General features: G+C 56.3%; 1 protein-coding gene across 1 annotated transcript in view; it reads right to left on the bottom strand.

The window, feature by feature from the left end:
- MERTK (MER proto-oncogene, tyrosine kinase) overlaps window positions 1-13,182 on the bottom strand; it is a 22,677-nt gene that overhangs the window by 2,592 nt on the left and 6,903 nt on the right. The window contains exons 2-17 of the mRNA XM_029961648.1: window positions 12,895-13,068; window positions 11,577-11,663; window positions 10,853-10,968; window positions 8,334-8,517; window positions 7,932-8,083; window positions 5,306-5,459; window positions 4,834-4,987; window positions 3,612-3,697; window positions 3,424-3,519; window positions 3,007-3,087; window positions 2,650-2,742; window positions 2,412-2,530; window positions 2,097-2,206; window positions 1,783-1,942; window positions 1,348-1,484; window positions 6-195 (exon numbers count right to left, since the gene is read on the bottom strand). Of these exons, the coding sequence (XP_029817508.1) occupies window positions 6-195; window positions 1,348-1,484; window positions 1,783-1,942; window positions 2,097-2,206; window positions 2,412-2,530; window positions 2,650-2,742; window positions 3,007-3,087; window positions 3,424-3,519; window positions 3,612-3,697; window positions 4,834-4,987; window positions 5,306-5,459; window positions 7,932-8,083; window positions 8,334-8,517; window positions 10,853-10,968; window positions 11,577-11,663; window positions 12,895-13,068 (2,093 nt within the window). The remainder of the gene's footprint in view (window positions 1-5; window positions 196-1,347; window positions 1,485-1,782; window positions 1,943-2,096; window positions 2,207-2,411; window positions 2,531-2,649; window positions 2,743-3,006; window positions 3,088-3,423; window positions 3,520-3,611; window positions 3,698-4,833; window positions 4,988-5,305; window positions 5,460-7,931; window positions 8,084-8,333; window positions 8,518-10,852; window positions 10,969-11,576; window positions 11,664-12,894; window positions 13,069-13,182) is intronic.

The raw sequence follows: 13,182 nt of genomic DNA, 5'->3' as shown, positions 1-13,182 counted from the left end.
TCCGCCTGCGGGAAGCCCGAATCCTGGGTGGAGTCCGGGCTCTGCTCGGGCAGGCTGGTGTTGATGTAGATGGCCTCCCCGGAGCCCTTGGAGCTGGGCAGGTTCTCCAGCAGCTTCTCCAGGTGGACCTTGAGCTGGGAAAAGGTCGGGCGGGTGGCAGGGTCTGCTCTCCAGCACGCAGACATGACTTCGTACCTGGAAAGGGGAGAGGAGCATGGTTATCTCAGAGGATCCCAGAACCCCAGAATCCCAGACTGGTTTGGGCTGGAAGGGACCTTAAAGCCCATCCAGTTCCACCCCCTGCCATGGGCAGGGACACCTTCCCCTATCCCAGGTTGCTCCAAGCCCTGTCCAACCTAGCCTTGAACACTCCCAGGGATGGGGTAGCCAGAGCTTCTCCGGCAGCCTGTATTTCTCTGGATTAAGGGAGATAGGGAGTTAATTCCCAGCTTCCCTCCAAACTGGGCAAGCCTTGAGCTTTCCATGAAAACCAAGCGAAAACAACTCCCTCTGCTCGGGCTGTTTCCAAAGGGCAGGGACTGATCAGCCCAAGCTGCTGTCAGAAGTGTTACAAGTCTCTCCCAGCGCAGCCCTGGGATCTGTTCCCTGGGAACATCCCAGTTCTGCATCAGGGATGCCCAGTCCCTCTCTTGGCAGGTGCCTGCTCCCAGGCTGGATGTCAGGGAGCACTGGGAGCTCCCAGCAGGTCCCAGCTGGGCACACACCTCTTCCCCAGCCTCGGGCAGGCAGGATCTAAAAAGGTTCCTTTGCCGCTTCCTTCAGGAACAGGCGCTGGAGAGGAGCCTTTTAGGAAACGTTGCACAACTCAGTTTATCCGGTTTGGATTCTTAGCCATGGGGAGATTAAACATTTTCAGCTCTAGTGGCACCAGAGGAAACTCAGGAGAAAAGCCTTTGCTGAGCTGCTCAGAAATCCAGGTTCGAGGTTTCCAGATTTATGGATTTGAGGCCATGAAGGGCCCTAGAGGGGAGTTTTGTGGGGCACAGAGGAGCATCACCAGCCAGGAAGGACCTTCTGGCTAAAACTGTCTTAACCAAAAAAATAAAGAAATAAAGCACTAAAAAAATCCTGTCCCCTGACTGCTCCTGGTGACTTCAGCTCGTCTGTGCAAAAAACCATCACTTCTCCCTGGGGGACACCTGTTGGGATTGTTGCCTGGAGTTCAGCTGCTTTTCCCTCCCTGGGTGACACAGGGAGGGTGACACAGGATGTGGCTTCCCTTAGGCACATCAAAACTTGGGAGACCTATCGGATCTGTGAGCTCATTCCCAGGATACTTTTCATCCAGAACGTGGTGGAGCCCGGGAGCGGGGTTCCGGTACTCACAGCTCGTCCGAGCAATCCTCGGGCTTCTTGAGGCGCTGCCCGTGGAAGAGGAACTCGTAGATCTCGTGGTTCTGCACCCCCGGGTAGGGCGTCATCCCTCGCGTCGCGATCTCCCACATCGTGACGCCAAAGGCCCACTGCGGGGACAAAGGGAAAGGACAGCGCTGAAAGGACACTCCGGGGGGAATGAATGACCCTTTTCATGGGCAAAGGTCACTGCCCGGCGTGCCAGGCACAACGGGCAGAGCTGTCACCCTCCCAAAAATCGGGAATAACAAGCGCTGGCGTGGCAGGGGCGAGCCGTGGGGACAAACCCACGGCAGGAGGCCGGGCCGGCAGGGAAAGGTCACCCACAGCCTCCTGCCCCTCTGGCACTTCCAGGGAACGACAACAACTGGAGCACAGGGTTTGGTTCCCAGTTTTTCCTCCACCTACCACGTCGCTCTTGGTGGTGTAGACACGGTCGGCCAGGGACTCGATGGCGATCCACTTCACCGGCATCTTGGCTATCCGGCCCTGCCGGTAGTAATCCCCGCTGTAGATCTTCTTGGACAAGCCAAAGTCTGCCACGCACACCGTCATGTCATCCCGCAGCCTGCCGGGGGAAACCAGGGAAAGCTCCATCCCGGAGCACAAACCCGGGGCTGAGCTCTGCCTCCCGAGAGTGAGGGAGGTTGTAGGGAAGGGAGCTGAGCTGGGCCGTAAATCCCCAGGATTTCCCGCCGGTGTTCCCAGGAAAACAAACTCACATGCAGTTCCGAGCCGCCAGGTCCCTGTGCAGGAAGTTCCTGCTGCTCAGATACTCCATCCCCAGGGCGATGTCCACCATGAACTTCACCAGCGTCTGCAGGGGCACGAACTGGGAAGGGAAGGTGGGGATTAGGCAGCGTGAGGCCTTTGGGAAGCACGTGGGGGCTGATCCAAAAGGCTTCCCTGTCCAGGGCTGCCAGCTGACATTCCAGACATTCATCCCTCAGACTGGGCCATTCCTTGAACCACGAGCCTGCAGGAGCTGCAGAGGGATCCTTTCCCACCCCGATCCCACTGCTCTGGGTGCTCCCTACCTGGGGGGCCATCTCCAGCCGGGAGCGGAGCAGGAAGCTGTGCAGGTCCCCATATTTCATGAATGGCAGGATCACCATTGGCTTGGGGATCTGCTGGGAGCTCAGCTCGATGCACACTCCTGGGAAAAACACAGACAGCTTGGAAAAGGCACCACGGTCTCCCATGGATCCGTGCAGGATCCAGGCCAGGCTCCCCAGCCCAAATCCCAGCTGGAGGGGAGGGAGTGACATTCCATACCCAGGAGCTTGATGACATTGGGATGGTCAAAGTCCTTCATGCATGCTGCTTCACTGAGGAACTCCTCTATCTCCCTCTGGGAAAAGTTATCCACTGAGAAGCAGAGAAAAAGAAGGAGTTTTAACACCAAGCACTGCTGCTGTCACCTCCCCTCACAGCACAGCTCCTGCATGAGAAAGGGATCACCAGGATGGCTCCACCATCCTTGGATGTCTGATAGGAGTGTCCCTGATGGCACCACGAGTTGTGGCAGAGGGGCCACAAATTGGTGCCAGGATGCTGTTCCCAAGAGAGGTAGTGGGAATGCCGGCATCCAGTGGGATAAACACAGTCCTGGGAGGACTGGGAATTACTTACACTTCATGGTCTTCACAGCCACCTTCTGTGGGACACCTTCGGGCTGGCTGAGGCGTCCCTCCATCACTGATCCGAACTCCCCTGTGCCACGGGAAAGAAGAAATCCCTTTATCCACAGCCCAAAGCACCGCCTTTCAGGACACCGCTATGTCCCTGAAAAGATGGAGACCTCATCCCCCAAAAAAGCCAGGGGAAGGCTTGTTCCTTATCAGTGAAAACAAGGAGATGTGGAACAAGATGAGTTTTAAGGTCCCATCCAACCCAAGCCATTCCAGGATTCCGTGATTCTATGAACCCAGGGCACTTGGTTGCCTTGTCCCACCATCTCCCCACATCCCCTGGGCCTGGAGCTGGGGGTGATGTAGGGAAGAGCAGCAGCCCCATATCCCACATGTCCACTCCCAGCTCTCCACTCACCCTCTCCCAGGACCTTCCCCAGGCTCAGGGCATTTCTGTCCACGACCACATCCTGCAGCTTCTGCTGGAGTTCCCTGCTGACTCCCAGGCTTCCCACTGCAGGAGAGGGGAACAGCAGCTCAGTCACCTCCAACCTGCTGCCCCAACCCCCTGAACCTCCTTGCAAAGGGATAACAAGCCATCCTTACGCGTGAGCTCCACGGCTCTCCGGCAGTAGGACTTCTTGGCCGTGTAGCTCACCGCCAGCTCCAAGTCGTTCCCACTGAGAGCATTCCTGGTGGGACAGAAACACACCTTGCTGGGACGCATGTGGCTGCCTGGATGAAGGAACTGGCTACCCGTGGGATCCGTAGGGAAGGAGGAAATGCCCGTTTTTCATTTCCCCCTGGCTGGACCAGCTCCATCGTCTATACAACGGCCCGGCAAAACAGCAGCTCCATAAAGGAGGCCCAGGTGTCAAGGAGTGAGTCACAGAGGTTTTGGGGAGGAAATAGGATACTCATTTCCTACTCCAGGAGCAGTCTGTGCCGGTAGGAATGCTGCTGGAGACGCTGCACAGCCCCTCTGCTGCAGGGCCCTGCTGAGGTCCAGCTCTGGGGAGCAAAAACAGGGCAGGATGCTCCGGGGCTGGAGCAGGGAAAGAGTGACAACACTACACCAGTTCAGAAAGGGATCCTTACACACCACCAGTTTCCAGACTGGGAGCACGGGGCAGTTAATGCCACTTGGGAAGTCACAAGGATGAGTGAGTAGTGTTGGCTTATTGTAGGGGAACACAGCCCTCTGTCTGTGTTATTTAAACAACACTGGGCCATGGAACTGGAACATGGGATGAGGCAGGAGGGGTTTCTCTAGGCCACAGGATATTATAGAATCATGGAATATCCTGGGTTGGAAGGGACCCACAGGGATCATCACGTCCAGCTTCTGGCCCTGCACAGGACACCCCAGGACACAGCAATCCTACCCTGTCCCTGAGAGCATTGTCCAAACCCCCCTGGAGCTCTGGCAGCCTTGGTGCTGTGCCCACTGCCCTGGGGAGCCTGTTCAGTGCCAACCACCCTCTGGGGGAGGAACTTCTTCCTGAGATCCAATGTAAACCTCCCCAGACACAGCTCCAGCTGTTCCCTCAGGTCACAGAGAAGACATCTCTGCCCTCTCACCTCCATGTCAAAACAACTCCCACACCAAGTTGCACTTCCCTTTAGAAATAGGAATAGTGAGCGAAAGGTGAAGTGCTGGGCAAGGAAGGGAAGGAAATACCATCACTGCAGCAAAAATACACTCAGTCCCCCACCATAAAAAATGCCACTTGTGGCAACACCACCAGTCCTGGAGACAGAGACCTTTGTCCCCAAATCCGCTGGCCACCCACCCACCTGGGACCTGCCCAGTTCTCCCTCCCCTTACCCATATTTTGTTTCCACACATCGTTTCTGGATGACCACGGACAAGCAGAGGATGAGCCCGACAGCGACGGTCCCGCAGATAAAGCCCAGGGCCACGACAAAGGAGTCGGCGTTCCCAGAGGCTGGAGTCAAAGATGGGGCTGAGGTTATTAATCCTAAGAAAACATCCTGTTAATGGAGCCGGTGGGAGAGTCAGCCTGCAACACCCAGGGCTCAGGGGAGGAATTCCCAGGGGCTGGAGCCGAGCCCAGAGAAGAGTTACGTGGGAGGAGAGGGAATGAGGAGCGAGGCTGCACGTGGAGAGCAAGATCTCCTGCTCCCAAATGGCAGTCCCTGCTCCTTGGCTGGCAGGGGAAGTGTCCAAATGGGAATGGAGGGATGGCAAAGGGCTTGGTCGGGCACGGGAAGCACGCCCTGGGTGCTTCCCATCATCCCACCCTGCTCCCCCGGGGCAGGGACGGGCATCTCCTTACCAGTGCTGGGGATGAAGATGTCCACAGGAACGCTGAAGGGTCCCACCCCTCCCTTGGTGACGGCGGCCACGCGGACGGAGCAGGTGGCGTTGGTGGCCACCACGGGCAGCACGGCCACGCTGGAGTTCAGCCACACCTCGGCAGAGACGTCCTGCTGGGGACGGCACAGGGAGAACACTCTGGGCTGGGGAACGCAGGGAGACCCAGGCATTCACTGAGAACTGTCCCCCCTGGCAACCTTTGGAATGGCTTTGCTTTCCCAGCCCGGAGGAAACGCAGCACTGGGCTATTTAGGGAGAAGAATGGCCCTGTGTGCGAGGGCCGGATGGGATCGGGAAAGGAGCCGGGCAGCATTTCCCGTTCAAATCCTCGTGGTTTTGACCCTCTTTGCTTCTCAACAGCAGCAGCGCCGGCAGCCTGAGCCAGGAAAGGGGTGGGAATGGGATCTCACAAGGATTGTGACCCTCAGTCCTCCCTGTGGCCACTGGAGCCCCGTGAGCCTCAGCACTCACAGAGCCTCCGAGCTCCCTGCGCGCTCCTGGTGGGACTGTCCGAGTGCTCTGCCCAACAGGAAGCAGATCTTAGGGCAGGTATTTTCTGCCTGTGGTTTTTGTGTTGAGCTGATTATATTTCCAGCTTTAAGGACTGCTTCCTTGCCCAGCGTCGTGGCAGGAGGCGGCGTGTCCCATAGCACAGGCCTTGGGAAAAAACACGGGAGTCTTTCCCTGCAAATTCCCTGCAGCTCCCTGGTTGTTTTCAGCTCAGAAAGTGCTGCTGCTGCTGCATTTCCTGCCGATTTCCAGCTGCAAAACAGCTGCCCAGTTGCAATCAAAACATCTGGCAGGCTGTGCCCAGCAGAGCCCGGCTCCTTCGTGGACATCCCACAAAAAAGCAGGAGCTGAGACGGATCGGTGGGAGAGCAGGAGGGAGTCAGGAGATGAGGGGGATTGGTGAGCAAGAAGGAGGGAATGGAGCCAAGGGGGATCTGTGGGAGAGAAGGAGGGAATCAGGAGGTGAGGGGCATCAGTGGGTGAGGAGAAGGGAATCAGAGCTGCTCACAGGGAGCCGGTTTCTGTTCCCAGTCCCACAAAAGCCACGGGAATGGATGTGAAACCCCCCAGCTCTGGGAGCATTTCTGCATCACTGGGTAGTGGTGGGAGCTGGGACCTGCTGTCGCCCCCATTCCCACATTCCTGCCTTCCTCCAGCCTACACATGAGGTCCTTTCCCTACCAGCAGCCTAAAAATGCCCTGGGATCCTTCCCTGTCCCAGAGGGCTCTGCTGTGTCAGCTGAGGACAGACCCTGCTGATGTCACAGACAGTGAGCACAAAGCAGGGCAGACCTGCCAAATTTGATGGTTTTTTTAGGAGTTTTGTGGTAGTTGAGGAATTCCTTCACATCCCAGATGCGGCAGCCTTGGCTCAAACAGGAGCTGCCGGTTTAAGAGCAAAATAAACCGACTTTTTTGAGTTTTCCTGGTTGTGGAGAGACCTGCAGGTGGCCCTGTGACACAGAGATCCAGCTCCACCATGACTTTTTCCTGGCAAAACTCGTGGTTATTTTGGGGCAGTCCATATTTAGCCTGTCCAGGGCCAAAACCTGGGGACTTGGTGAAAATGATTCTGCAAAATAAGAGTTGGAAATGACGTCAGAGATCATCGAGTCTAACCTTTTGGAGGAACTTTCTGAGGAGTCAAAGCTCCCCTGCACATAAAGCACATCACTCTCGTGACTCAGGCTCCTGTTAAAATTGAGAACTGGAGAAAATTTCCCTCCATAAGCACTTGAGCAGGGAAATGGGTGAAAAAATAACAACAACAAAAAACAGTCTCCCAGGGCTTAAAGGGCAAGGGCAGGGTTTGGCCCTTGTGCTGGACAGACGACAAAGCCGTCAGCAGGTTTTTTTTCCCTGCTGGTCACAAGACCAGGATATTGTTTCCCTGGCTTTATTCAGGCTGCATCTATATGGGCTTTTCTTGTTTGTTGTTTTTGTTTTTTTTTTTTTCCAGAGGAGCAAAAGGAGAACAGAAAATGCAGCATCCTACAAAATTAGGGGGTGAGTCACAGTTTCCACGCCGGGTTCAGGCTGCCACAAGCCCAAACCGCAGCACAGAGGCAACAGCTGGACATGTCATCCAGAGGCTCCTGCCCTCTGGCAGAGCCTGGATTGAGGCTCTTGTGCCCACAGAGGCCAGGCCAACCTCGCCCTAGAAAATTCCTGCAGGCTGCCTCCCGAATCCTGGAAAAGGCAAGCAAGGGGTTGCCGGATGATTTCACGCACTCACAGCCAGGGCTTTGGCCCGAAGTGTTCCTCGAGCTCTGGAACTCTGTGCCGTGGGTTTGCAGAGGAGTTAATGCACGGGATAAATCCCACCTGAGCAAGGAGCAACTCAAAATCCAGGGAATACGCTCTCCCACGCGCCTTCGGATTGACCGCAGGGCCGTGAGTTACACAAACACAGGAGAGGGATGGTTTGTATGGCAGAAATCCAGAGGGAAGCACGAGGCAGCACAAACAGGCTCCAAAGGAATATACGGAAGCACCAGGACCGATCTGGACATCCCTGCTGGGATTTTTTTTTTCCTAGGCTTCAGCCCTTCTCCCCCATTTCCCCAGGGACTCACCATCCCCTTGGAGCTCTGCCACCTGTACTGGACGTGATATCCCTGGAGCTCCCCGTGGATCCTGCCCAGGGGTGGCTTCACCCACCGGATCTCCAGCGAGGAGCTGGATTCATTGAAGGACACCGTGACGTTCAGCGGCGGCATGGTCGGAGCTGCAGGGATCGGAGGGAAAGGAGGTGAAGGGATGGGTGAGGAGTCCGATGGAAAATCAGCCAGGAGCTGACCAAAAATCCCATGGGATTTCCTTCAGGCCCGTGATGGCCGATGGGGAAATTTCCTTTCCCAACCCTTTGAGCCACCACGACTCCGGAGCAGCATCTCATCCAGGCAGCCCTGCACGAAGCACAGCTGCTTTTCCCAGGGCAGGGAAACCCTTCCCAGTCTCCACTCCTGGTTTCCTACCTCCCTCGGTGGTGCTGGCGGATATCCAGGGGCCGAACGGCGACCAGCCGACCTCATTCCTGCAGGAAACGCGGATGTTGTAGCTCTCCATGGGCTCCAGCTGCTGGATGTGGTACCCGTGGGGGGGCACCGACGTGCTGAAGAGCAGAAGGGAGACGTTGCCTCGTGGAACGGCTTCCTCCACCTTAATTGGAACAATCAGCCCACAAACAGGGATTAGTCAGCGACAACCTGCAGGGGAGCAGGAATCTTACGTGGGGAAACAGGATCCGGAGCCCTGCTTCCCATCAGGGCTGTGTTCCTGCACGCTGGAGAGCTGATGGCAGGTCCTGATGGGACCCAGGAAGAGGGATCCAACATGTGTGGAGAAGACACCCCTGCAGCAGGGACAGGGAAGAGATGTTGGGAAGGAGGAGCCAAAGGAACCCCAAATAAAATGACCAGGCAGCACACACCAAATAAACAAAAGAAAGTCCTTTTTCTGGGCAACACATCACTGGAAAACAGGATTTAGCACTGTTGGATGCCACGAGATTAATCCCAGGCCTAGTCAGGCTCCATCATTATGTTTAGCAGCATGGATGAATTTAACATCCCAAAAGCAAGTCCTGCTTTTTGCAGAAGGTAAATTGCCCTCTCCCCAAAGAGCTGGATGTGGAGCCCTCACAGAATTCCCCACAGAGCCCCTGAAAGCTCTCCAGGACATGCCTTTTTGTGGGAAGCACCACCTGAGTGGGATGGTGGGAGGAAAGAGGGAAGAGGAAGAACAAGGAACACCAGTGAGAGTGAGGTAGTTCACTGAGAAGACAACCCAACCCACAGGATGTGTTTTGGCGTGCCCCACATGCAGAAGGTCCTGCAGTCCTCTCAAAAGCCTCCATCCAGGTGTTGGGATGGCAGGAGACCTGCCCTTGTGCTCAAGCAGCAAGAGCACGCCCCTGGGTATTCCAGGATGGTCTCAGCATCAGTGTTTTCCAGCCAAAATGAAAGGGAACAGCCTTCAGCCTCAGGTTGCCGTGTCTTTCCACGGAGAGATGCCCAGAAATGCTCCAAGTTGCTCTTTGCAAGCCTGGAGTTGCTGCAGCCACTTGCTTGTCCTGGTCAAACACTTCCCAGGCAAGCAGCCTTTCCACCAGGGTTTAGAGGGGCAGGATTCCCTCAGCTCCACGCTCCTTACAAACACTGGGAAGGAGCTGAGGGGTCTCCTGGAGAAGTCAGGGAATGCCACCTCCATGGGCAGAGCCTGTGAGAAGGTCCCCAAGCTGTCAGTGACCAGGGAACACACACGATGTGTCCCAAAAAGCATCACCGGGTCCAGCTCTTGTCCTGAGCATCCAGCTCCATCCTCAGCTCATCTTCTGGAGAGAGTCCATCAAATCTATGCCTTTTTTTTTTTTTTTTTTAAGAAAATCAGGATGTTTGCAAACTGAAAGAATTGGAATTTGGCAGGTGGGACAGCTGGGTGTGAGTCACTCAGGCGGTGGGATTATCAAAGGGGACAGGAGCGAAAAGGGCTGAGTCACGGCTGTGTTTTTTGCCAGAAATCAGCTCTTGTTTTCCAGTTTGAGAGGCTGTTTCCTACTGACAGCCCGTGAATGTTGTGTCAGAGGAAATTCCTTGGCTCTCCACCCCGCTTCCCAAGCTCCAGCTGGAAGGCAGCAGCAGCTACCATGCTAATATTAGCTCTGGTACCTTCCCTCCCTGGAACTGCTTTCACTTTTACCTGCCTTCAAACACCTCCTCCAGCCACGTGTCATCTCAGCTGGAGTGGAGACTATCCAGGATAAAAACCATATCCGTGAGAGCAAATGGGCTTGAACTGGGAAACCAGCCACGGAGAGCAGGTGGAAAAGGCCTGCAGGGCATGGAAGTGGCATTCCCTGACTTGTCCAGGAGACAGGCAACCCCTCAGCTCCTTCCCAGTGTTTGTAAGGAGTGGGGAGCTGAGGGAAACCTTCCTCTCTCCAAACCCCACTGGGAATGCTGCTGGTTTGGGAAGTGTTTGACCAGGATGAGCAAGTGGCTGCAGCAACTCCAGGCTTCCAAAAAAGTTCCTTGGAGCATTTCTGGGAGTCTCTCCATGAAAATGACAACCTGACTGTCTTGCCCATGAGGAAAGGGACTCCAAGAGAGCTGGAGAGGGGCTTTGGAAAAGGGCAGAGAGTGAGGGGACAAGGGGGAATGGCTTCCCACTGACAGAGGGCAGGGCTAGATGGGATATTGGGAAGGAATTCTTGGCTGTGAGGGTGGGGAGGCCCTGGCACAGGTTGCCCAGAGAAGCTGTGGCTGCCTCATCCCTGGAAGTGTCTAAGGCCAGGTTGGATGGGGCTGGGAGCAAGATGTCCCTGCCCATGGGACATGGGCATCACAAGGTGATCTTTAAAGGTCCCTTCCAACCCAAACCATCCCAGGATTCCAAGAAATCCGTGCAGTTCATGCCAAACACCACCAACTCCCACCTGCCTCGGAGCATCCGTGTGAGGAGGGCTGAGGGACAGGGGGGAATCCTGGATGTTTACCTGGACCCTGCAGCTGTTGAAGGCAGAGAAGGCATCAAAGCCCGGCTCCCAGGAGATCCCGATGCCGTGGGCCGTCCTGTTGAGGACACGCACGCTGACGGGCGCAGATGGGATTCCTGCAGGGAGAAACCAAGGACACTCAGCTGAAGGACGTGCTGGCTTTCCCTGGCAGCTCCTGGGGTTCAGGAATGACCCCCAGGCACGGCCCTGGCTCCGGCTGCTGCGTTGTCCCCAATCCGAGTCCTGCGGATGGGCTGGACCGCCAGACGGGGAAGCACAAAAAGGGTCATTTTCAGGACTATTTTGAGCATGTTCTATATTTGTGAGCACTCTGCGTTGCTTAGAGGCAATGACATATTTGGGGAACACCTTCCTCGTGTTGCCGGAGTGGCTCCCGTTAGGAATGTCAGCAATTTCCACCATTTCCTGTGGAAAATTGTGAACGTTCGTGAAGGAAGGAAAAGAGTGATGCAGCCCTTCCTAAACCCAGGGCTGAAAGTTCTGCTTTCAAATGTGCTCTTTGGTGCTTCCTCCCCAAGCCCGGGATGATGGAATGGATGTAGATCCCACTTCAAATACAGGATTAAAACAGGGAAAAAAAATAAGTCTGGGAGTCCTAAATGGGATCTCCCCTCAGCCTGTGCGGGACGAGTGCTTGGAAGTGTGGAGAGCTCCTGCTTGGACACACGGGTTTAGCAGGGAAAGGGAGGGTCCCGTGGCTGACCTTTGACGTTGACCTGGCCGGGGCTGGACGCCGTGAGCCCTTTGCTGTTGTGGGCCTCGCAGCTGAACAGCGTCGTCTCGTTGATTCCTGCAGGGAAGAAACACGTCCCTGCGCGCTGGACACGCACCCAACCCCACCAGAACCCTCCTGCCTTCCTCCCTTAGACTTCACCACCTCGAGCAGCACAGAAGGCCTGTCGTTCACATGTGTGGCACTCGTGCCCGGGGGTGACCCCACGGCCCAGCTCAGCCCCGTCCCACACCGGGAACACGCGTGTGCCGCCGGAGCGGGGCCCGGCACGGTGCGTCCCTACCGGGCCCTTGCACAACCTCCCCTTTCCCTCTGCCCTCAAAAGGGGAAAGGCAGAAAGCAGAAGAGCCCCTGGGCTGGGTCAGATGACTGATTGCTTGTCAAAGATTGCTCAAATCTCCAGCTGATCACAGACAAGGACCACTGGAAATACCCGGGGCAGGGGGGGGGGATGGCTGCTGGCTTCCCCCTGGGCTCAGCATTTCTGGCCCTTTTGCCAAGGGTTTACTGGAGGTGCCTCCTGGTTGCTGCTGCCACGGACGTGCCATGAGTGCTGGCTCATCCCAGTGCTCCTGGGCCAGGAGCAAGACTGTTCCAGTGACCCAACCGAGTGAGTGCCAGCCGGATGCAAGGACATCCAAGAGGAATGAGTCACTTCTTCCTGCTTTCGCTGCCCTTTAAAGGCCGCCTTTGGATGCCAAGACCAGTCAGTTATAGCCTGGCTGTTAATTAACTAATGGCCTTCTCCTCACAAGCAAAGGTAAAAAATCCCCCCTCTTTTGCCTCTGCCCAATGGGTTTTATGGGACACGAAGGATTTTTCTCCCTGTGCTCCACCGGCTGGAATGGAGACACGCTGCTGGGACCATCCCAGGCTCTTCCAGAGACAGGGAAAGGGGACCACCAGTCAAGCAGCCCATGAGAGCAGCAGTTTCTTGTCGGCACAGCCACACACTGAAGGAAAAAATCTGCTTCTTGCTCAGGGAAGGGCCATTTGAGCATCTGCCTTTTCCAAGGAAGAAATTTCTGGCAGCAGCCAGAGGGGCTTGGATGGGGTTTCCTGGGCCATTCACTTGAGAGCTGGACTCGGTGATCCTTGTGGGTCCCTTCCAACTCGGAATATCCCATGATTTAAGAGTGGTGCCCAGGGCTGTGACAGGAACACATATACCCTATATCCCTATAACAGGAGCGCGAGGCCAGCGGGACCGGCTCTGAGGTGACACGGGGCGCCTTCCCACCCCGCCCTCCTTCCTGCCACCACCCAGAGGTGCCCCAGCTGGGCTCACCTGGCACGGTCAGCACGGACGGGGACACGAGGGGCTGCTCGTTGAGGCGGACGTTGTTGCGGAACCAGAAGATGCTCACCGGCTCCGGCGGCCCCACGGCCTGGCACGTCAGGTTGAACGGGCGGCCCCTGCTCACGTTCAGCCTCTCCGGCTGCCGGACGAAGTGCGGGAGGCCTGGCCAGGGAAGCAGCTCTCAGTGCCAAAGGTACTGCCCCAGGGGCTGTGCCCGGCTGCAGCAACGAGCCCCTTCCCAACAGGGATTCCCCGTCCCTGGAGAACAGCTCCCAG

Source organism: Manacus vitellinus, unplaced genomic scaffold, assembly GCF_001715985.3.
Source record: "Manacus vitellinus isolate BGI_N305 unplaced genomic scaffold, ASM171598v3 scaffold_38_pilon, whole genome shotgun sequence".
NCBI lineage: Eukaryota > Metazoa > Chordata > Aves > Passeriformes > Pipridae > Manacus > Manacus vitellinus.
Note: the sequence above shows the minus strand (reverse complement) of the source record. Positions and strands in the feature narration are given on the sequence as shown.